Here is a 24472-nt window from a genome sequence, read left to right as displayed (position 1 = left end):
TTGCTGAAAGGCTGAAGGCATCTAAAAGAATTAGAGAAGGTGACCATTGGGTCAAACACAGATCCCTGTAGTGGATACATTATTTCACTGAGCCACCAGACTAGGCTAAAATCCCATAATGCTAACAATGCGCCTGCAGTGATGGTAGATATCATACGTGGCCCTAGCAGCCCTAGGTGCTGCTAGGGCTACACCTCTCTTGCTGCTCACAAGATGACTAGGGCAGACAAGAAGCATACGCCTGTGTTCAGATGAGAGAAGTGGATGATCTCCTCCTCAATTTATCAAGGTGTTACACCTAGCGGGGCAATAGGTACGTCTCCTGTTAGGGTGAACACAAAAAGGTGATCTCCACTTTATTCAAAGTTTGTTGATCTAACTATTGGCTACAGCTGCCTGAGCAGGGATGGGTGGAGAAAGGAGCAGTACAGGAACATGTAGTGGGACAAGCTGGAAGGAGCTACCAACAAGATCTACAGTTGTCTCAGTGGTAACTCAAATGCTCCGAACTACACACAGACATGGGAACCAAGGACTTCTAAATACTTCATGTACAGACAAACATGCCACACCAAATGGAGGAGGGGCCTCACTCGTAAAATCCTGTAACAATTCAGCACAGACTCCAGAAGAGTGGGGCTTCTCTTCTCAAGAGCTGTGTAAAGCCCAAAGGCTAGTCATAAGGGGGAGATGAGGCTTGGTGGAGACCTGCTGAACTGCCTTTTTCCTTCACAAGTCTCTTCACTCTTTTTGTGTATGTGATTGTTTGAAACCATTGAGCTCCCACTGATTAAAAAGGGACAGATGAAGAGACCATACCTGAGTAGAACACCCAGGCCTTACCTCAAGATCCAGTGGAGGAAATTGGGAATGAGTGTCCACAAGGGAGTGGTGTGGTACAACACAAAATTAGAAATTAAAAAAATACTCTGCGAGAAGTCCCTTATTAGGGCTCCTGTTTCGTAAGCGATAATGGAAGTGTCACAATATGGTTGTTAGATTTGACTACAAACAGCCTTAGCTGTCTGCCAGAGACCATATAATCAAGAAAACAGAGAGGGGGCTTTCAGTCATTGCTTTCTTTGAGGCAGCCATCTGACGTCACTGCACAAAGTGTCACTCACATTTTGGATCAGGCCCAATGTGTATTTCAGTGTCACTATTACCTATTGACTGTCATAAAAGGAAGAAAACAACCCTCCTCCAAAACAATGCTCTAAATAGAGAGTCATATATACAGGATAATGACAAAATCTTTTTTCTTCAGAATGAATCAAACTTAACTTATGAAGTTTGTGAGTTTTGTGAATGGTCTCTTTTGTGTGTGTGTGGGTGAAATGGTTCTCTTGTTCAAAGCATTTGGATAAATGATTATGTCTTAAAACATGGACTGTGAACATGAATGTGAAAATAAGGATAACAGTTTGATTCATTCTGAAGAAAAAAGATTTTCTGTATCCTACATATTTGGTTCTTTATTTAGAGCAGTGTAGTGGAGGGGGGTCTTTTCTTTCTTTTTGGAGCATTTTCCCTGCCCCGCTCCCATAAGTGTTTTCTTTGAGGAGCCCTTCGCTTTATTTACTGTCTTAAGCATGCTCCCTGTTGCAGTGCATGGGCAGTGAAACAAAGGACCCATGCATTGTTGTGCAGGTGCATTAGTGCTCCTAAAAATGGGTCTATGTTGCTGCTGATGCTGCTCCGGCGCTGATTTTACACCTAAGTAGGAATTTGTAACTAAATGTGTTTTGTTCCTTTAGTTCATCAACGAAATACATGATCTACCGGCACGGGACATTCCTACGTGGCAATAATTAAAGTTCATGGATGTTTAGTGATACTAAAAGAATCTTACTATTCCTTTGCAGTGATATGTTGTGCATGTTTTATACGTGTGTATGTGATATTTTTCAGAATAACATTATACATGACTGTTATCACATTCAAATTATATATATTTTCCAGTAATTTAGCATTCAAATTAGTTTTTTTCGAGCGAGGGGTTGCATATCTGAGTTTTGCTGGATTGAGTGTCTGCGGGATGCAGATGACTGCACTTTTTTAAGTATATGCTGAGACGAGCATTTATAGATTTGGTTTTGACAACCCTAGTCACAGCGCAGCGCACCTGATGCAGAATGTCTAGTGCGGATTCAAACAACAGTGCAGGCACCCGCTGCACACTGCAGTGCAGTGCTTAATTTGTAAATAAAAACGTGCCGCTGCCCAAAGTCTTCTTAAACACGCGGCTGCTGCAATTAAATGCGGGAACACGGAATACTGAGGCAGCGTAACCTTGAAGCCATCTGGGGACACTTCAATTCATATAAGGCCACTCCTTGCCCCTACACCTCACTCTTGCAGCTTTCTACTTTCTCACTTTGTGACGCTTTTTCGTTTTTCAATTCCTCTTTCTTTCCCATGTGTCTTTGGCTCGCAAACAAAAGCTTGAGGCAAAAGAATAAACCCAGCCCTCAAAAAGAAGGGCCGGTGCTCAGCACCGAAAAGAACAAGCACAAATTAACCACTGCTGCAGTGCCGTAGGGTCCCGGTGCTCACAGGATGAATTGGTCCTGGCCTAAATGGGGCCCTGAAGGGTGAAGGCCACGCACCCCTCCCCCCGCCCCCGCTCCTGGGGGGGGGTTGCAGGGGTATGCGTAATCCCCCTGGCATATTGCAGATTAAAATCCTGCAAAAACACTTCATTGGGTTACTTAATTTGCTACAAGGAGAAGGAGCCTTGTCTAACCTGCAAGTCACAGGTTGCAATAGCAGCGGGGTACCTCAGGGGGTTAATGCACTTGCTGCAGGGATCTGTAGCAGGCCGCTAGTGTTACCCGTGACCCGCGCATCCTTCCGGGATGAGACGTGCGGTCCTCAGGCCGGGTTCATGGGGCTTCCGATCCCACACACGCCCCCGGCGGACGTGCAGAGCCGGCCCCTGCCCTCCCGCCTCATCAGCATCCACCGGCCCTGCCCCCCTTGGGCTGCGGGGGCAGAGGGGGAGGAAGGGGCGGCGGCCGAGGACTTCCCCATCTGCATGGGGGAGTCCAGGCTGGGCTCGTGCTGGGAGCAGATAAGGGCTGAGACGGCGAGGGAGCGGCCGGGAGGAGCGGAGAGCCATGGACAGCAGGGACAAGGCCCGAGGTACGACCCTCCCTCCATCTCTGGGGGCTCAGGGATGCTTCCCTGCTGGGGAGGTCGCTGTCTCCCCTCCCCAACCTGCGGACCCCCCGCGCCCCAGATCCATGCACAAAAATATCTGTGAGCCACGGAGCAGCGGGTGATTCAAAGAGCGCGGGGGGTTGGGATCCCAAGACAGCTCAGAGCGCTGATGCACTTGCGGCAGGGGTCCGGCGTTTGTTGCAGGTCACAGGTCCGAGTCTTGCAAGGATAGTGTAGAGTGTTCATGCACCTGCGGCAGGAGTCAGGCGTTTGTTCAGGTCACAGGATAGTGTAGAGTGTTCATGCACATGCGGCAGGAGTCCAGCGTTTGTTGCAGGTCACAGGTCCGAGTCTTGCAAGGATAGTGTAGAGTGTTCATGCACCTGCAGCAGGCGTGAGGCGTTTGTTCAGGTCACAGGATAGTGTAGAGTGTTCATGCACCCGCGGCAGGAGTCCAGTGTTTGTTGCAGGTCACAGGTCCGAGTCTTGCAAGGATAGTGTAGAGTGTTCATGCACCTGCGGCAGGAGTCAGGCATTTGTTCAGGTCACAGGATAGTGTCGAGTGTTCATGCACCTGCAGCAGGAGTCCAGCGTTTGTTGCAGGTCACAGGTCCGAGTCTTGCAAGGATAGTGTAGAGTGTTCATGCACCTGCGGCAGTAGTCAGGCGTTTGTTCAGGTCACAGGATAGTGTAGAGTGTTCATGCACATGCGGCAGGAGTCCAGCGTTTGTTGCAGGTCACAGGTCCGAGTCTTGCAAGGATAGTGTAGAGTGTTCATGCACCTGCAGCAGGCGTGAGGCGTTTGTTCAGGTCACAGGATAGTGTCGAGTGTTCATGCACCCGCGGCAGGAGTCCAGCGTTTGTTGCAGGTTACAGGTCCGAGTCTTGCAAGGATAGTGTAGAGTGTTCATGCACCTGCGGCAAGAGTCAGGCATTTGTTCAGGTCACAGGATAGTGTCGAGTGTTCATGCACCTGCGGCAGGAGTCCAGTGTTTGTTGCAGGTCACAGGTCCGAGTCTTGCAAGGATAGTGTAGAGTGTTCATGCACCTGCGGCAGGAGTCAGGCATTTGTTCAGGTCACAGGATAGTGTCGAGTGTTCATGCACCTGCAGCAGGAGTCCAGCGTTTGTTGCAGGTCACAGGTCCGAGTCTTGCAAGGATAGTGTAGAGTGTTCATGCACCTGCGGCAGGAGTCAGGCGTTTGTTCAGGTCACAGGATAGTGTAGAGTGTTGATGCACCTGCGGCAGGAGTGCAGGGTTTGTTGCAGGTCACAGGATAGTGCAGAGTGTTCATGCACCCGCAACAGGAGACCGGCGTTTGTTGTAGGTGACAGGATAGTGTAGAGTGTTCATGCACCTGCGGCAGGAGTCCAGCGTTTGTTGCAGGTCACAGGTCCGAGTCTTGTAAGGATAGTGTAGAGTGTTCATGCACCTGCGGCAGGAGTCAGGCGTTTGTTCAGGTCACAGGATAGTGTAGAGTGTTCATGCACCTGCGGCAGGAGTGCAGTGTTTGTTACAGGTCACAGGATAGTGTAGAGTGTTCATGCACCCGCGGCAGGAGTCCAGTGTTTGTTGCAGGTCACAGAATAGTATAGAGTGTTCATGCATCTGCGGCAGGCATCCGGTGTTTGTTGCAGGCCACAGGATAGTGTAGAGTGTTCATGCACCCGCAGCAGGAGTCCAGTGTTTGTTGCAGGTCACAGAATAGTATAGAGTGTTCATGCATCTGCGGCAGGCATCCGGTGTTTGTTGCAGGCCACAGGATAGTGTAGAGTGTTCATGCACCTGTGGCAGGAATCTTGTGTTTGTTGCAGGTTACAGGATAGTGTAGAGTGTTCATGCACCCGCGGCAGGAGTCCGGTGTTTGTTGCAGGTCACAGGTTAGTGTAGAGTATTCATGCATCTGCGGCAGGCATCCAGTATTTGTTTCAGGCCACATGATAGTGTAGAGTGTTCATGCACCCGTGGCAGGAGTCCATTGTTTGTTGCAGGTCACCGGACAGTGTAGAGTGTTCATGCACCTGCAGCAGGAGCAAGGCGTTTTTTGGAGCTCACAGGATAGTGTAGAGTGGTCATGCACCTGCGGCAGGAGTCCAGCGTTTGTTGCGGGTTACAGGTCCGAGTCTTGCAGGGATAATGTAGAGTCTTCATGCACCTGCAGCAGGAGTCCAGTGTTTGTTGCAGGCCACAGGTCCGAGTCTTACAAGGATAGTGTAGAGTGTTCATGCACCTGCGGCAGGCGTGCGGTGTTTGTTGCAAGTCACAGGATAGTGTAGAGTGTTCATGCAACTGCGGCAGGAATCAGGCGTTTGTTGCAGGTTACAGGATAGTGTAGAGTGTTCATGCACCTGCGGCAGGAGTCAGGCATTTGTTGCAGGTCACAGGACAGTGGAGAGTGTCCATGCATCTGCGGCAGGCATCCAGTGTTTGTTTCAGGCCACATGATAGTGTAGAGTGTTCATGCACCCGTGGCAGGAGTCCGTTGTTTGTTGCAGGTCACAGGACAGTGTAGAGTGTTCATGCACCTGAAGCAGGCTCAAGGCGTTTTTTGCAGCTCACAGGATCGTGTAGAGTGGTCATGCACATGCGGCAGGAGTCCAGCGTTTGTTGCAGGTTACAGGTCCGAGTCTTGCAAGGATATTGTAGAGTGTTCATGCACCTGCGGCAGGAGTCAGGCGTTTGTTCAGGTCACAGGATAGTGTAGAGTGTTCATGCACATGCGGCAGGAGTCCAGCGTTTGTTGCAGGTCACAGGTCCGAGTCTTGCAAGGATAGTGTAGAGTGTTCATGCACCTGCAGCAGGCGTGAGGCGTTTGTTCAGGTCACAGGATAGTGTAGAGTGTTCATGCACCCGCGGCAGGAGTCCAGCGTTTGTTGCAGGTTACAGGTCCGAGTCTTGCAAGGATAGTGTAGAGTGTTCATGCACCTGCGGCAAGAGTCAGGCATTTGTTCAGGTCACAGGATAGTGTCGAGTGTTCATGCACCTGCGGCAGGAGTCCAGTGTTTGTTGCAGGTCACAGGTCCGAGTCTTGCAAGGATAGTGTAGAGTGTTCATGCACCTGCGGCAGGAGTCAGGCATTTGTTCAGGTCACAGGATAGTGTCGAGTGTTCATGCACCTGCAGCAGGAGTCCAGCGTTTGTTGCAGGTCACAGGTCCGAGTCTTGCAAGGATAGTGTAGAGTGTTCATGCACCTGCGGCAGGAGTCAGGCGTTTGTTCAGGTCACAGGATAGTGTAGAGTGTTGATGCACCTGCGGCAGGAGTGCAGGGTTTGTTGCAGGTCACAGGATAGTGCCGAGTGTTCATGCACCCGCAACAGGAGACCGGCGTTTGTTGTAGGTCACAGGATAGTGTAGAGTGTTCATGCACCTGCGGCAGGAGTCCAGCGTTTGTTGCAGGTCACAGGTCCGAGTCTTGTAAGGATAGTGTAGAGTGTTCATGCACCTGCGGCAGGAGTCAGGCGTTTGTTCAGGTCACAGGATAGTGTAGAGTGTTCATGCACCTGCGGCAGGAGTGCAGTGTTTGTTACAGGTCACAGGATAGTGTAGAGTGTTCATGCACCCGCGGCAGGAGTCCAGTGTTTGTTGCAGGTCACAGAATAGTATAGAGTGTTCATGCATCTGCGGCAGGCATCCGGTGTTTGTTGCAGGCCACAGGATAGTGTAAAGTGTTCATGCACCTGTGGCAGGAATCTTGTGTTTGTTGCAGGTTACAGGATAGTGTAGAGTGTTCATGCACCCGCGGCAGGAGTCCGGTGTTTGTTGCAGGTCACAGGTTAGTGTAGAGTATTCATGCATCTGCGGCAGGCATCCAGTATTTGTTTCAGGCCACATGATAGTGTAGAGTGTTCATGCACCCGTGGCAGGAGTCCGTTGTTTGTTGCAGGTCACCGGACAGTGTAGAGTGTTCATGCACCTGCAGCAGGAGCAAGGCGTTTTTTGGAGCTCACAGGATAGTGTAGAGTGGTCATGCACCTGCGGCAGGAGTCCAGCGTTTGTTGCGGGTTACAGGTCCGAGTCTTGCAAGGATAATGTAGAGTGTTCATGCACCTGCAGCAGGAGTCCAGTGTTTGTTGCAGGCCACAGGTCCGAGTCTTACAAGGATAGTGTAGAGTGTTCATGCACCTGCGGCAGGCGTGCGGTGTTTGTTGCAAGTCACAGGATAGTGTAGAGTGTTCATGCAACTGCGGCAGGAATCAGGCGTTTGTTGCAGGTTACAGGATAGTGTAGAGTGTTCATGCACCTGCGGCAGGAGTCAGGCATTTGTTGCAGGTCACAGGACAGTGGAGAGTGTCCATGCATCTGCGGCAGGCATCCAGTGTTTGTTTCAGGCCACATGATAGTGTAGAGTGTTCATGCACCCGTGGCAGGAGTCCGTTGTTTGTTGCAGGTCACAGGACAGTGTAGAGTGTTCATGCACCTGAAGCAGGCTCAAGGCGTTTTTTGCAGCTCACAGGATCGTGTAGAGTGGTCATGCACCTGCGGCAGGAGTCCAGCGTTTGTTGCGGGTTACAGGCCCGAGTCTTGCAAGGATAATGTAGAGTGTTTATGCACCTGCAGCAGGAGTCCAGTGTTTGTTGCAGGCCACAGGTCCGAGTCTTACAAGGATAGTGTAGAGTTTTCATGCACCTGCGGCAGGCGTGCGGTGTTTGTTGCAAGTCACAGGATAGTGTAGAGTGTTCATGCAACTGCAGCAGGAGTCAGGCGTTTGTTGCAGGTCACAGGACAGTGGAGAGTGTTCATGCACTTGCGTCAGGAGTCAGGCGTTTGTTGCAGGTCACAGGTCCGAGTCTTGCAAGGATTGTGTAGAGTGTTCCTGTGCCTGCGGCAGGCGTCCGGCATTTGTTGCAGGTCGCAGGACAGTGTAGAGTGTTCATGCACCCGTGGCAGGAGTCCGGTGTTTGTTGCAGGTCACAGGATAGTGTAGAGTGTTCATGCGCCTGCGGCAGGCGTCCGGCTTTTGTTGCAGGTCACAGGATAGTGTAGAGTGTTCATGCACCTGCTGCATGTCTCAGGGTTTGACTCCTGGTGCCATGGCAATGGTTCACTACCCACTGTAGCCCGCTGCAGATAACGTGTTCTCCCGGCCGTCGCCAGTATCAAATCTCACTAACGTAGCTCAGCGTGTTAATATCTGATACTGAGTACCCGCCCTTCTCTCATTTAGGAGGGAGAGTACCAGCACCACTGCAATGCATTTAATGGGAGGGTACTCGCATTTCTCAGCTCTATTGCAGCATATTTAACTAGGGGAGTACCTGCACTTCTCAGCACTACTGCAATACATTTAATGGGAGAGTGCCAGCACTAAAAATACATTTAAAGAGAGAGTACCTGCACTTCTTAGCTCTGCTGCAATATATTTAATGGGGGAGTACCTGCACTTCTCAGCACTGCTTCAGTACATTTAATGGCATAGTACCTGCACTTCTCAGCACTGCTGCAATACATTTAATGGGGCACTATCTGCATGTCTCAGCACTGCTAGAATGGGAGAGTACTAGCACTTCTGAGCACTACTGCAGTACATTCAATTGGGGAGTACCTGCACTTCTCAGTACTACTGAAATGCGTTTATTGGGAGAGTACCGGCACTTCCAGGCACTGCTACCGTACATTTAATGGGAGAGTAACGGTACTTCTCAGCACTACTACCGTACATTTTAATTGGGGAGTACCTGCACTTCTCAGTACTACTGAAATGCATTTAATGGGAGAGTACCTGCACTTATCAGCACTAGTAATACATTTAAAAAGAGAGTACCTCCAATTCTCAGCACTTCTACAATACATTTAATGGGAGAGTAACTGTACTTCTCAGCACTACCGCAGTACATTTAATGGAAGAGTACAAGCACTTCTCATTATTGATACAATACATATAAAGAGAAACTACCTACACTTCTCAGCGCTACTACAAAACATTTAAAAGGAGAGTACCCTCACTTCTCAAGAGCAGCCTGGTACTCTAGATAGTGAGTATCTGCACATCTATATTTTCATTTAAAGCACAGTTTATAGTAGTAGCAGTGCTACTTCCGGGCATTAGTACTACCCTTATAAACAAATCAATATTTTATTAAAAATAACATTTGACAGTTTACAGTCTCACTGCTTTCCCACTGTTATCATTTCTAGTGCTCAGGGTTAAAAATAAGGAGAGGCAAAGACAATAGGTCTGGTGATAATGTGCTAACGTGTTAGCACAGGCATTCACAAATAAGTGTTGCATGCACGAATTAAGTTTATCACAGGAAAGCCTACCTTAATGGACTTGCCAGTGCAGGGTACAAAGTATCAAAAAAGGTTTTTTTTTGTATAGAATGCATCTAGCACTCATAGGATTGAATGTGATAGAAAGTGTGATGATTGGGTGGACTTTTGACATGGAGAGCCAGGTGTGGTGAATTCTTCTAGCCAGACACCCAGGACATATTGTTTGAGGTCAAAGCACATGTTCATATTTAGATTGTCCTTGGGACAAGTAGACCCAACCCCGCCTGCAGGACAAACCTTCTGGCTACAAGCCTTTATAGAGAAAGAAACTGTCTGCAGGTGAGGTAATATCTGTGTTTCTGTGCTAATACTGTTCCAAATTGTATTTATGGTTCCTTACTGCAAAACCATTATCATGAGGGTGAGCATTGCAAATAAATGTTATGAGCAGCAATACTGACTGTGGTTCCAGTAACAAATGTGTACATGCACGTTTGAAAAGTTTAACACCATGAGGCTACATATAATGCTCCCAGAATGCTCTCTGATTAGATGCAAATATTTCAGAAGCTTGTAAGCAGAACTGGTGATTCTTTGCTTTCAAAATAAAATGTTCAGACAAACAATTCAACTAGGAAAAAATGTTTTGCTAAATTATTGTGAAATTTTAGGTACCAACTCTTTGAAGCATCATTTAGCTAAATGTGCTGATGTACGCTAGTATTTCCAAAACTACTGGTAATAGAAAATCCGTGTAACCAGTTTCAACAGCATTATGGGATCAATGCATTGGTAAATCTAACTATTCCTATATTGGTGGTCAGTCTTTTGGTTTTGTCAATGTGTGTCTTGTATTGTCATGGCTTTTGTAAAACTTTATTGTGGGAACTGGCAGGCTCTCTCCATTGTAACAAACTTGGCAAAAAGCAAAAATAACTTTTGGTTTAAAAAAAGCACACATTGCCACAGTAGTTCCTAGTACAGAATATGCCAAAATGCTCCTTGTGGAAGAGCAGAATGTATAACTCACAGTAAAGCCAGCTAATAGGTGGATAGAAAGAGAAATAGAATTTTAATAAGAACAAAAGGTCTTGGTTAACACCAGACCTAATTAGGGGCCCAATTCTTAAAGTCACAAAACTGCCCATGGGATATGTCTTTGCATTAGTGCAGAGCTATGGCTTTCATGAATTCACAAGAATTTAGAGAAGTAGACCAGGAAATCGTACTCCTAGAAAATATTTGTGAACTGTATTTTAGCACAAGCAAATATGCATGTGTAGATTTGCTCAAACGAAAACCTATAGAGCGTTTACAAGTTTGCTTTCCTTCCAACCACTATCTTCCCAACCCTGGAAGAACTTCTACTTCTGCCCTTGTCAGGAGTACATTTCCAACCTTCCTCATCATGGGAAAAGATTAGAGAAGAACCACAACATGGCACCAGAGGGACAAGTAGATTTTTTTTACAGGACAGGTAGACTGATGAAGCAACCTGTGAATCTCTAGCATATGTGAGAACAGACCTATTCTTTAAACATGTCATCATCTGCATAGTATGAAATAATATGGCAATAAACATACCTAAAATACAAGGTATATTGCAAATAAATTTCAAAACAATTATATTCCATCTATAAATTATATATATGGTTTTGTACGAGTAAATTCTGAACCTAACTATAATGTCCCTGTAACCTTTTGTTTTTTTCAGTGAACATATATATATAATATTTTAAACAGCTATGTCCCGGGGACATAGCAGGAGCCGGCCCTGGGAGTTGGTGGTCCCCTGGGCCATTTGTGGCTCCATGAGTGGGGCCACGAGGCCCCCCTCTAACTAGAATAGCCCCAGAGGGTGGGGTGGACCTTGGTGCTTGGGGGTTCCAGAGGGAACCCCCTTTCTGTTTTTTTTACACTTTGCCCCGGGGGGGTGGTGGTCCCAGGGGGGCGGGCGGCCATGGGCCCACCACATATATAGTAATGGAAGCCCTGGGAAGGTGGCAGTCCCAAGGCCAAAAGCTCCAGGGAGGTGGTGGTCCTCTTAGATGTGGGGGGGCCAACAGGCACTCCACACTAAATTGTTAATGCCCCTGGGACCTGGTCCACCCGGGGTCCTATAAAAAAACAAGCGTGGGAATCTGTGCTCGTTATTTTTTTTATTTTCTTTCCACAAATTCGTGAACTTGCGGAAAAAAAATAATTAAACAAAAATGTATTTTTTTATCTGGGGGTGTCCCTCTGGGACACCCCCACCAGTGCTAAGGGGTCAGGGTATCTCTACCCTTGCCCCTTTTCTTTTTTTTTTTAAACTTTTTTTCTGGGACTTGACAAAAGCCGAGTCTCAAGAAGGCTGCCAACACTTCCTGGTTTGAAGTGTTGGCAGCCAATCAGAGCTGTCCATTTCCCTGCACGAGCTTGTCTTTGTTCGCGAATACTTCGTGGCTAGAGATATACAAATTTTAATTTCCCTAAATTTTTCTAAAACTACTGAACGGATTTATTCCAAATAAGTGAAAGTGTAACCTGCGTACTGACAGGTAGCTTTCTGGCAATTTTGATGTAATTCCGGCCAGTGGTTTGGCCTGTAGTCGTGTCTAAAGAATCCTATGGAAATTAACATGGGAAAAGCAATGTTTTTTTAGCCCCCTTTTTCTCGTCCCCGCTTGACGGATCACGCCGAAACTTTCAATGTGCAACAAGAATCATCGCAACACTTTTTTTGGGAAAATTTTGTGAAGATTCGTCAAACGGTGCCAAAAATACAGGCAAGTCCAAAAAATGCTTTTTCTATGGAAAAATGGTCCTAACTATAACGATGTACTGATGACCACCAGTAGGTTTTATATACATATATATATATATATATATATATATATATATATATATATATATATATATATATGCATTTTTCAATAAAGAACTGCAGATTTTGATGTGGAAGACATACGCTCTTAATGTTGTATTTATATTCGGACTGTATCAAATTAATATCAAGGATGACATACAATGTGAATGGCAATTATTTCTGATACATTAAAATATGATAAGGTGCATGATGTCAGTGACCATGTGTACATTTTATCAGCGGGCTTTTGACTGCATGTGAACTTTACAAAAATAATGAAACTTATTCACCCAGAAATGTTAACAGAATAGTTTTGATTTCCGTTTTACACTGTTTAAGTCACATGTATAATTCCCACTTATTAGTGTGTAATTTAGCTCCAAGATCACTCAAAGTGACATCCTTTTTAAACAGGTGTGTGGCATTCGTTAGTAACATTTTTAAACTGGTTTCACCGATACATACACACACACATATATATGGCAATACAATTCATTTCAGAGATAATATTTTGCTTTTATGGTTTGTTTCCTGGTGTCACCAGCTTCAAAGGACGAAAGTGTCTTCCATTCCCACCTCGTTAAGAGATGGAAGAGATAATGATGTGTAGTTCCCTCTGTCATTCACAGTGAAGAGATCCCATGGTGACCGCCTCCTGGACCATTCTCACAGATGTAGAAGATGCCGGGTAGGTGGGGAGGAAGTGTTAAAAACACCTCTAGGGTACATTACAATACAGTGCAATGCAACATAGGTTGCAGCTCCAGACAGCCACAATGCTGAGCCACATGGTGGCATCACCAACTTTTCTCAAACTCCCTCTGCCACCGGACATGGGAATAGGCAGCCACACTCAAAAAGTAGTGAGTGGGACTCCATCCACCACTTCTTCACTTTTTCCTGTTACACTTTTAGTAAAGAATTTCAAAGGCGAGAATGTTTATTATTACACCTGACCATGCTTATTCCTAAGGTTTGTGAGTGGGGATTCTTCTTATGCCGGTTTTCTTGGGTCATGTTAAAATATGGTGTCAGGGTTGTGGGGTGATATTATAGTCTGATGTTTTGGTTGTGGGAAGATCTCACAGTTTGATGTTCAGGTTTGTGGTGGGATGTCACAGTCCGATGTTAACTTCTTGAAGTTGTGTCACAGTCTGGCTCCAGTTTCCTGAGTGATGTAATTGTATGACATCAGTTTCTCAGGTGATATCCCAGTATGTTTCTCAGTTCTTGGGTTAATGTCAAAGTCTGACATCAGTGCCCTGTGGTGGTGTCACAAGTTGACATCAGGTTTCTACATAGTAGAATAAACTGAATGTGACTCTGGGGTGATCTGAATGAGGTAAACATACCTTGGCTTTGTAATTGTAAATTGTATTTATATAGCGCTTACTATCCCTGGTGAGGCACTGTAATCCTTTGCGGTGAGTAGCGCACTACTCTGGAACCCGTGATTAGAGAGAGGTAAGTAGATTAGTAATTTTTATGGGCGAGCACAAAGTGCTCCATCAATCCTGTAATCTCTCTTTGGGCTTAAAACCACTCCCATGCCACGTCAGTCACTTACATTGGTTTGTTGGCTTGCCTTTTAAAATCCATTTGTGGAAGGCATGCATACGTCATGCCTTTTCCGGTGTTTAGCCCACCTACACAGCACCGGTAAAGTACCAAAAACATACGAGGCTCGATGTTTTCAGCCTGGAGTTCGGACTACTTTATCTGTTTGTTTTCCACGCAATCGCGCTGCATTTTACATAGCGCGATCGTGCTGCGTTTTTTTTCACTTTACAACGCTAATAGCTCTAACTCGAACAAATGCAAGACCCGTTGCATTGAAAATGCTTGTTTTCTTTTCTTTGTGTTTTAGTTGTGTTAGGTTTGTGCTCTTGATTTCTTGTGTGTTTGTTAGTTTAGAGTAGAGGATAAAATTATGGTAATGTTTTTGAAAGGGGAAGTAGTTAGTTTTCTTTGTAAGTAGTGGTCGTGTGTGCCTGTTGGTTGGGCTAAAAAAGGAGGGGAAAGTTTGTGAAGGATGTTTGGGGATTCATAGTAGTCAGAATGTTTTCAGCTGAGTCAGAGAGAGAAGGGACGGGAAACAGTTAAGAGCAGGGTTTTTTATATAACAAAACAGAGATAAATGTATACATATGCACATGATACTTGGTAAGGTTGTATTGGCTGGAGAACATTTCTCTATGGAAGTACCTATGTGCACAGAAGCAGTAATATGAACATGGTTTGATGTGCACATTTAACTTATTGTAATGTATGCAAACATTTCATGGCATTCCCTAAGGTTATAGTAGTAGGTGTAAACTTTTCTATTTATGCACCTAAATGTACACAGAAGCAGTAATTATAACATTGTAATATATATATATATATAAACACATTTATTCATTCGTGTGAAATACATTTGTCTCATATGAGAGGAAGTATTGTTCCAGGTACAATGACACATGTATCACCAGAACCTAAACTCTATACTGTGAGAAACATAGGTGGCCATGGCTGAGTACACTGTTGTACACTGCTGTGTTTTGTGTATAGGTGTCATGGGGAAGAGCCAACTTTTGACAACTCTTCTGAAGCTAAGATGGTTGTCAGTAGATCTTGTGTGTGAGTAATGAATTCCATAGTTTGGCTGCTTGAACAGAGAAAGATACTCCACCCATGGCTTTTCTCTTGTATGTAGGAACGCTGAGGCAGGAAGGCATTTCCCACAGCTGCACTAGCAGTCTGCAGTGCCAGGCTGAGAGACATGTTTTTACCTTGTGCCTCTGAAGGTGGCACAAAAAGTGCTGCAGACCCTGAGGGACCCTTTAACTTACAGGCCCTGGGTACTAAAGATACTGTCTGCGCTGTGCCACATATGCCACAATATTTTTGTTTTTCAAAGACAAACCCATTTGTAATATAATTAATGTCCCTGATAGACCAGATGTTTTCTTCCAGCACTTCCAGTACAGTGGGAACCAGGCTGCGCTTTTACTGTTCTAGACCACCATGCCATGCAGGCTGGAACCAGACAGGAAATATGCATTGGCAAAGCCAACGGGTCTGCCTTTGTGACCTATTGGCTTGCATATGGTTTTAAGCCAAGCTACAGTTAAAGCTAAAAACTATATAAAACAAATGCCTCTGATGTGGATGCTTTATTTCTTGTTTTAGTTACCAATCTGAGCAGCAGTGCAGTCTTCTTGTAGCAGCATGCTAGTCCTCTAAGGGACAAGGCAAGCCTCAAGCAGCAGGGCAGTATTCTGTGGAACATGGCATGCCTCAAGCAGCAGGGCTTTCCTGGGGAACAAGGCAGTCTTTCTTCTGTAATGTCCACAGGTCCCAGAATGTACTGGAGAGTGGCTCAGGCGGTCCAGTATTTATACTTGGTGCCATTCTGTGAAGTGAGGGAATTTGCTGGGCTACTCCGAAATCTGGTACTGGAAAGTAGTTCCTTTTCCCTGCCACACCCCAAATAGTCTGTGGTGACAAAAGACTGGTGTCAAGTTCCTTTGCAGGTATGCTGGAGGCAGTCATTTGAAAGACAAGTAGGGCAGAGAACAGTCCCTCCCCTAACACCCATCCTGGAAGGATGCCCCTTACTGCGCACACTTAGGGCCAGATGTAGCAAAGGGTTTTACCCATTCTGTGTCTATGGGAAAATGTGTTCCTACATATGGCACTTAGTCCCCTATTAATCATTGTCTGTGCCCAATATGCATTCTTAATGGTGGAGGCATGTACAGGTTGAAGCAGCTGGAAACCCCTGGAAGTCCTTAGAAGTCAGTAAAATACCAGTTTTTCTTAAAGTGGTATTTTCAAAATTGTAATTCAAAATTCGACTTCACCACTAAAGAGGATTTTAAATTACAATTCATTTGAGTCCAAACATATTTGTCATGTTCCCAATCAAAGGTTAGCACTTATTAAATATTGTAAGGTAACCCAATGTTATCCAAAGGGAGAAATAGGCCTTACAGTAGTGAAAAACGAATGTAGGAGTTTTTCATAACCTGGACGTGTAAAACTTGAAAACACATCCTACTTTTTAAATACAATGCACCCTAGCCCTATTGGCTTTTAGGGCCTACCTTAGGGGTGACATACATGTATTAAAAAAGGAAGGGTTGGGTCTGGTGAAAGGATTATTTTGCCAGATTGAAATAGGAGTTTTAAAACTACACAACAGGCTGCAATGCCAGGCCTGAGACATTTTTTAAAGGGCTGCTGAAGTGGGTGGCACAATGAGTGCCACAGGCACACTATTGGCATTTTAATTTACAGGCCCTTAGTACATGTACTGTCTTAGTCTAGGGATTTATAAGTAAGTTAAATGTGGCAATCGGGTGTAGGCCACTTCACCATGTTTTAGGTAGAGAGAGCACAACCATTTTAGCCCTGTATAGCTGTGGTAAAATAGCAACAAAAATGAAATTCAGAAAACAGGAGGGGTGAAGGCAAAATGTTTGGGGGTGACCCTGCAGAGAGGGCCAAGTCCAACAACATTAAAAAAATGCAGGAGTGAAAGCCAGAAAGAATCTTTTGCCCAACCCCATTGAGTACCTCCTGGTTGTTGTGAAAGCATCCTCCCTGACATCTCTCTCCACCCCTTAGAGATGTGTGAGAAGCTGTTATCTTTTTCATAACAAAGTGACACGGATACCTGTTGGTATTTAGGCATTCGGATTCCATAGCCCTCCGACCAATCCTTTTCATCCTTGTCATATATTGGATCTTATTTACCAGATCACGCTAGAACTACCTAAATTTAAGGGATCTCTTTGAAACCAATTCACTATGTTGTATTTTTTTTCCAATTCTGGTCCATGCCCTGTTAAAAATGTTCCTCTGACACTTATCTGAAATTCTCACAGACCAACATTAGGATAAGACAGGTAAATTAAATTCCCAAAAAAATCTCTGGATCCTGATCAATAGTATCAATACATGCCAGTTTGAGAAGATTGTTGCTTTTGGTTTCCAAGACTGGCGGGACTATTTTCCGGTTCGGTTCAGTCCTGATTAAGGTACAGGGTCTTTAGCAATTCACATTCATAACGATATGAGAAAGAAAACACATTTTTGTGGTCCTTTCTTTAGCTTTTGTCCTCATTGGCTATATGATGTTGAGTACCATCTGACTACTAATGGTGGCTGATCTGGCTTCTGGTCAGTCCCTTTCTTCGGCTTGCATGTTAGATGTAGTTGAATGTCATGTACCTCAAAGCTCCCTGCCCTTCCATCAATGTTAGCGTGTATTTTTGATCCCTGGCTATCCTGGTCCATGTAGAAGGTTCAGAAACCTTCTACAGAAGGTAAAAGCATGCTAACTGCCCCAGATGTTCCAAAAATTAGCTCAGATTACAGTGTTTTTCAAAGTTTGTATTTGTGTCTGTGGGTGGGAAGCCAGTGGGTCTATAAATCTCACATCATGACTGTTAGGCGGCCTCAGTTTACTCTGGCTTGTTACACAACATCTTCAGTTAACTCAATAGACGTATAAGCTTAAAACACTGAGTAAACAAAGTGGTGTTGGCCAAAAGCCCAGGACTGGCTGAATGTGTCACACGGGTCATGTGGCTTCTTGGAAGCTATCAGAGTAGAAGTCACGTTACTTAACTCATGTCACCGTGTGATGCCATTTTCCGTTGTGATGTTAGGGTGTGACTTCAGGATCATGGTATGAACAACAACAGGAGCAGCCTGGAAAGCTATTGGCCAGCGTCATCCCTCTCTCCTGCCCTCCAACAAATCAGATATCTCCCCACTGCAGTCTGTTAGGTGAAACCATTTTAATAGAGGGGCCATACTCTTCCGTCCTTGTGAGGAAGGCGATAGCAAGTGGGAGGATTCTGGGACTTGTAGTCTTCTTTGCTTCGCTTGACCCAGCTGCACTAACACACACAGAATAAAGAATTGTACAATTAATGTCCAGAAATAGATTTATGCAGCAGCAAGCGCCATTGTAGGATGCATAGAAGCAGAGGTGACACAAAACTAGTTAAACACAACAGCAAAGAAAATATCAAAGAAGGGGAGAGGGCAGAGGTCACATTAAACATTAAACCAGACGGGCGTGTTAGAAGGGTGTGGCGGGTTGAAAGAGACAGGTGGCTAGGGAACTGGAGAGAGGGCGGGGGGAGGAGGCAAGGGGCCACGGTTATTCAGTTACAAAAGCCTTTCTTCTGAGAACAGTCCATAGTGAGGGCATCACAGGGTTACATTGCTAGCGTCAGTACAAAGACGCAAGTTCACATTTGCATTACAATCTACATTTTACAAACTCGACATGGAGTCTCGTATGTGCTTAAAGTTGTTTCTTCATTGTGTGGTAAAGAGGCAAGATGTTAATGAATCCTCGTGTGCCACCTGGTATCTATGGCCTGTCTAGAGTTACAGATACACACGGTGACACCACGTGGGATTGGCAGGCCTGCACTCCTGACTTTGCAGCTAACAACTCTGGGGAAATATCTAGGTTTTAAAATCTCTCAAAATGGGGAATTACTATAGGAACCAAGGGCCAGATGTGCAAATCTTTTTTGGGTCGCAGTCTGATTCGTAGAATCGAGCCGTTTGCGACCAAATAAAAGCATTTTGAAATGTACCAAGGCCCTATTTGTGATTCACTAACTACCCTGTTACCGAATCACAAATAGGGTTTGCGATTCGGTATTAGGAAGTGGCGTGTCTAGGGCGTCCCTTCCTAATACTGAATCACACTGGTATGAGTGAAGGTTTTGCGACCAAAATGCAGATGCAAAACATTTGCATTCTACCACATACTTCAAGTAGGTAATAACCCCCCTCCCCTTTGAGAATGGATGTAAAAATATTTTTTAAGAGCAGGCAGTGGTCTTGCGGACTATTGCCTGCTCTTAAAAAATGAAAACTTTTCATCTTTGCTTTTGAAATGCATTCCGTTTTCTTTTAAGGAGTATAGACTGCATTTAAAAAAAACATTGCTTCATTTAAAAGCAATCATAGACATGGTGGTCTGCAAGATCTTAGCAATTCCCAGTGGGTCGCAAAGCGAGACGTACCTCATGAATATTAATGAGGTAGGTCTATTTGCGACCTACTAGGTTTTTTTCGATTACCAAATAGCGAAAAACAAAAATTCACTATTTGGTAATTGCAAAGCCGAACATACGTACATCTGGCCTTAAGTGTGGTAATTCTGTTTGTAAAAGTAGAGCACTAGCACAGTCTCCATTTCACGAGCAGATATCTTTGTGAACCTATATTTTAGAAGAAGAGTGTCGGTCGAGTCCGTGTTTCATGAGCAAAGTTCCTTTTGGGTCTAGGTTTTAGCAATTAAAGTCTGAGTGAATCTTAGTTCTAGGCGTTGAGTATCTCTGTGATTCTGAAGTCTGAAAAAAAAAATTAATTTAAGATGCTGAGTTCTGAATAAGTCTTTGTAAGAAATTGGGTTACTGGTTGAGAGGGTTAACCCCTGCTCAAGCAGGAATCAATCCTTGTCAGGGTGAAGTCACAAGCAACTGTAAATTAACCAGTGCTCATCCCTCGGGTAGCGCGGCACAAAGCATGCCAGCTTAACTAAGAGGCAATGCGCACATTATTTGTGCAACACTTCAAAGAGTAATACAATTAAAACACACCAACATAAGGATCCCACACCAGTTTAGAAAAAAAGAGTATTTTTTAGTAAATAAAACAAGACCAAAATGACAAATATGCAAATAGTAGAACCGTAGTTATACAGGTTTAAAGATTTAAGTGAAAATAGTGCCAAATAGCACAAAGCACCAACAGGAGATATCTAGTCTCCCCAGACCGGGGCAGAGTGACAAGTTCAGGTCAACTGCAGTGGAGCCCCAGCTAGCTACAGGGAGCTAGTTTGGCCTGCTGAACAAGCGTACCTTAGGTCCTGGTTGCAGAGGTTTGCGAGGTCCCGTGTCAGGGATGTGTTGTGCAGCCGCGGTGATGCATTGGCTCCGAGGTGCTGCAGCACTGCGATGCAAGGTCCTGCATCATTATCGAGGATCCTGTCAACAAGGGCTTGTGAAGTCCAGGGTTGAGAATGCGTTGCACAGTCGAGGCAATACATTGGTTCTGAGGAGCTGTGAGGCTGCAATGCAAGAACCTACGTTGTTGTCAAGGCTGCTGTCGAGGAATTTTGCGATGTGGTCTGCATCGGGAAAGCTTTGCACAGGTGGCTGTTCCGATGTGGCCTGCAAGATTTATGCAGAGTCCTTGTGTCAAGAGGTGATGCATCTGTTCTGTTCGGGTTGCGCCTCAGAGCAGAGGAGTTGAGTCAGTTTAGCTGGATATACAGATGGGCTGTCATAACTCCTTCAAGCCTACTTCCAAGGGTCCAGAACTGTGGTAGCACCACTTCGTGGGTTCAAAGCTGTTGGAGTGTCCTGTCCCTGAGGTTCTAGTGAGGAGGTCAGCCAAGTAACCCTTGGAGTCACTCTGGGGTCCTGGGTTCAACAGATGCAGGTGCAGTCCTTTTCACCCAAGCAAGAGGGAATCAGAATACGAGCACAGGAGGGCAGTATTCATTCAGAGCAGCAGTCCAGCAGAGTGGCAGTCCTTTCAGCAGCACAGCAGTCCTTCTTCCTGGCAGAGTATCCACAGGTCCAAAAGTGTATCGAAAAGCTGGGGTCTGAGATCCAATATGTATACCCAGTTCTGCCTTTGAAGTGGGGGAAGTGTCTAGAAGTTTCTCTATGAAGCCTACAGGCATCCTCCCTTCCCTGTCCTAGCGCCAGACTAACTACAGAGGGTATGCAGTCCTTTGTGTGGAAGCATGACACAGTCTATTTAAGTGTATGTCGGGCTATGCCCAACTGCTCCCTGCTGTCCTGCCATTGATAGTCAATCCAGGCACACCTAACCTCTCTATTGTGTGTGTCTGTATAGGAGGAATACAGAAAACCCAGCTGTCAGCTACACCCAGTCACGTGACCCAGGGACAGGCTACAGGCACTAAATGGCTAAGGAAGGAAAATGCTAACTTTCTAAAAGTGGCATTTTCAAAACTGTAATTTAAAATCTAACTTTACCATAAGAGAGGACTTTTCATTACAATTCTATAGACACCAAACATGAATGGATTACCCGCTCCCATTTGGAACTTACTAGATGTAAGAAGGTAGCTCCATTGTTATCCTATGTGAGAGGTAGGCCTTGCAGTAGTGAAAAACATATTTAAGCATTTTTCACTACCTGGACAGGTTAAACATACAATTACATGTCCTATTGTTTAAATACATTGCACCCTACGCTGTGGGCTGATTAGGGCCTACCGCTAGAGGTGACTTATATGAATTAAAAAGAAAGGTTTGGGTCTTGCTAAATGTTTGTTTTTGCCAGGTTGAAATGGCAGTTTATAACTGCACACACACGCTTCAATGGCAGCCCTTAGACATACTTAAAGGGCTACTTAAGTTGGTGGCACAATACTTTTTGCAGGTCCACTAGTAGAACTTAATTTACAGGCCCTGGGTACATGTATTACTGTACTGCTTTACTAGGGACTTATAAGGGAATTAAATATGCAAATTGGAGTTAAGCCAACGTTACCATGTTTTAATGAGTGAACACAGGCACTTTAGCACTGGTTAGCAGTAGTAAAGTGTGCAGAGATCTGAGGCCAGCAAAAACAAAATCAGCAAACACAGAGGAGGAAGGAAAAAGTTTGGGTGAAGTCCACCCTAAGGCTGACAGGTCTAATAGTCTGTATTATAGGGACAGAGTTCTGACTGAACCTTGGATTTCAGGAACCGAGTTCTGAGTGAATCGGTGTGTCACGAGCAGAGCTCTAGGTTTGTTTGGATTTAGTAACAGAGCTGTAGTTTGCTTTTAGGAACAGAACTGTAAGTCTGAAGTCAGCAAAGCTCTAAGGGAGTCTAGGTTTAGTAGCGCTGCCTTTAATGGTTCATACAGATATCACAAAAAACCCAATGGATTAATATCAATTATTTCATAGTCATGATTCAATCAATCAATCAATCAGTTTTTATAAAGCGCAACTACTCACCAGTGAGGGCCTCAAGGCGCTGGGTCTGGGCCTCATTCGAAGAGCCATGTCTTGAGGTTCTTCCTGAAGATGGTGAGTGATGGGCTTTGTCTGAGGTGCATGGGTAGATTGTTCCAGCTCTTGGCTGCAAGTTAGGCGAAAGATCTTCCTCCGGCAGTGATTTTCTGGATGCGTGGAATGGTGGCTAGTGCCTGCTGGGCGGATCGGAGGGGTCTGGCAGGGTTATGGAAAGAGATGCGATGATTCAGGTAGGTCGGTCGGATGTTGTGAAGGGCCTTGTAGGTGTGGGTGAGTAGTCTGAAATTGATTTTCTTCTCCACTGGGAGCCAATGGAGGTGTATCAGGTGTTGGGAGATGTGTTCCTGGCTTGGGAGGTTCAGAACGAGTTTGGAGGTGGCGTTTAGGATGAGTTGTAGTTTTCTGATGCTCTTTGTCATGGTGCTAGCATCGAGTGCGTTGCCGTAGCCGAGCTTGCTTGTGACTAGGGCGTGGGTGACTATCTTGCACCAGACGTACGTTTCTAAGTAAAGTTCTAGTTCCATGTCCAGGAAGGTTTAATTCAATTATGCAGTTTTTGCTATTGTTGCAAGCAAAATCTCCTGTGGAACTTAAATTGACAGATGCAATGCTTATTCTCTGCCTACAGCTCCATCTTGGCACAGATCTGCATGGAAGCTGACAGGATGAAATTTAGGTAGATAGACCACGCAAGTGCCAAATTTTGTGCAGATATTTTGAAGGATTCAAATGTTTTACCAAAGTAATAATGTAAATTTCAATGTAAACTGATGCATAACTCCAGTCACAGAGTCTCTATGGACCCATCTTTTACATTTATATATGTATTTACTGTTAAATGGGATTGTGGTTTAATATGTTAATGTATACTGAATTGCATTGATGATTGTTGGAACTTGTGCCTTGGTGAATAAACTAAATTTAATGAATTTTGCTGGTAGCAATAGGTCTGCTAAGGCAGTAAATTTCCATAGCTGAGAAACATTCAAGAGCTTCACGTCATGACACTGTGGTCTTCTCTTCCAGGTAGAGTCAAACCTTCAGCATTTCAAGGGATTGCTGATTTCTATAACAAATGCATCAAATATCAAGTTGAGAAAATGCTGTGAATGTTGTTTTCAAAATGAGGGTGCCTTTGAAAATATCCACATGATTCTTCTACCATACCTGCTTGTGAGAATCATTAATAAAGAAATGGTGAACAACATCCTTAGATAACAAGTGGCCTCGTGCCATGCATGACACCTAGCTTCTCATTCAGTAGGACTTTGCATGCTGGATCTGAAACAAGACATGCAATGTAACAACAAAACTACAAATCCCACAGTACAACAGCAATAGACTAAGAAGCATTGGTAAAGTCAATAGGTCTCGTCTTTGGGATCTATTGGCTTTGCCGCTGGTATTTAGTGATGCTGTACACCATGGGTACTCACAAACATTTTCCCCGGGGTCAAAAGCTCTGTGGTGCAGTCGAGGGCTGTATTGATGCCAGCAGGGTAGGGGTCAGGTGTTTGTAGGTCGAGTGAAGGTGGTATATGATGTTGACTGTGGCTCAAGGAGTTTTTTTAGGGTTTCATTCCATAATGCACCTAGTCTCTAGAGGAGATACAGATTTGACAATACTGTGCTATGCCCTATCTGATTTGCTGTCCCTCTGCCACAACCTGGTGTAAACCTTCTCTGCCGGCTGTCACTAGCTTTAGCAAGTCAGGTGTGCAAAGGAAGTCACCTGGTAATTGAATATGAATAAAATAGAATCTTAAGCCTCACAATCTCCGTATTGCTTTGGTATGTGATCTGTAAACATTAGGAAATTAAGGATACTTAGAAACAGGCTCCACTGAGGTAGCAAGTGCTATAAAAACTCTTTGACAAAGGTTCCCCCTGCTTTGTTGAAATTTGCACTATGAGAGTTACCGAGAAAGGGAGTACATATGCTTTAGTGATGAAGACTAGCCTTTTTCAGCCCTTGTGTGTTAACACTCAGTACTGAAGAAAAAGCTGAGAAGTCCTCGCAAGATATTTGAGCAAATGCTATTTAAGTTACAGGATGCTGCTTCCTTCAAAACCTGTGTAGAATCAGCATAGTTGAGAAGATGTGTTCCAGCAGGGGCTAATGCATGAATGGACATTTAGCAATTGCCGTGCGCCAGTGGTGCTGGAATCATTTTTAGAGTAGGGGGCTGCCATTAATGTTACATCTCTGAAGTGCCACACAAAAT

At 44.9% G+C, this 24472-nt stretch overlaps 1 protein-coding gene across 1 annotated transcript in view; it reads left to right on the top strand.

Moving 5' to 3' along the window:
• The first annotated feature begins 3013 nt into the window (after positions 1 to 3013).
• AIF1 (allograft inflammatory factor 1) overlaps positions 3014 to 24472 on the top strand; it is an 88344-nt gene continuing 66885 nt past the window's right edge. Inside the window, exon 1 of the mRNA XM_069237155.1 lies at positions 3014 to 3144. Within this exon, the coding sequence (XP_069093256.1) occupies positions 3120 to 3144 (25 nt within the window). The 5' untranslated portion in view covers positions 3014 to 3119. The remainder of the gene's footprint in view (positions 3145 to 24472) is intronic.

This window comes from Pleurodeles waltl, chromosome 6 (genome assembly GCF_031143425.1).
Source record: "Pleurodeles waltl isolate 20211129_DDA chromosome 6, aPleWal1.hap1.20221129, whole genome shotgun sequence".
Lineage (NCBI taxonomy): Eukaryota > Metazoa > Chordata > Amphibia > Caudata > Salamandridae > Pleurodeles > Pleurodeles waltl.
Note: the sequence above shows the minus strand (reverse complement) of the source record. Positions and strands in the feature narration are given on the sequence as shown.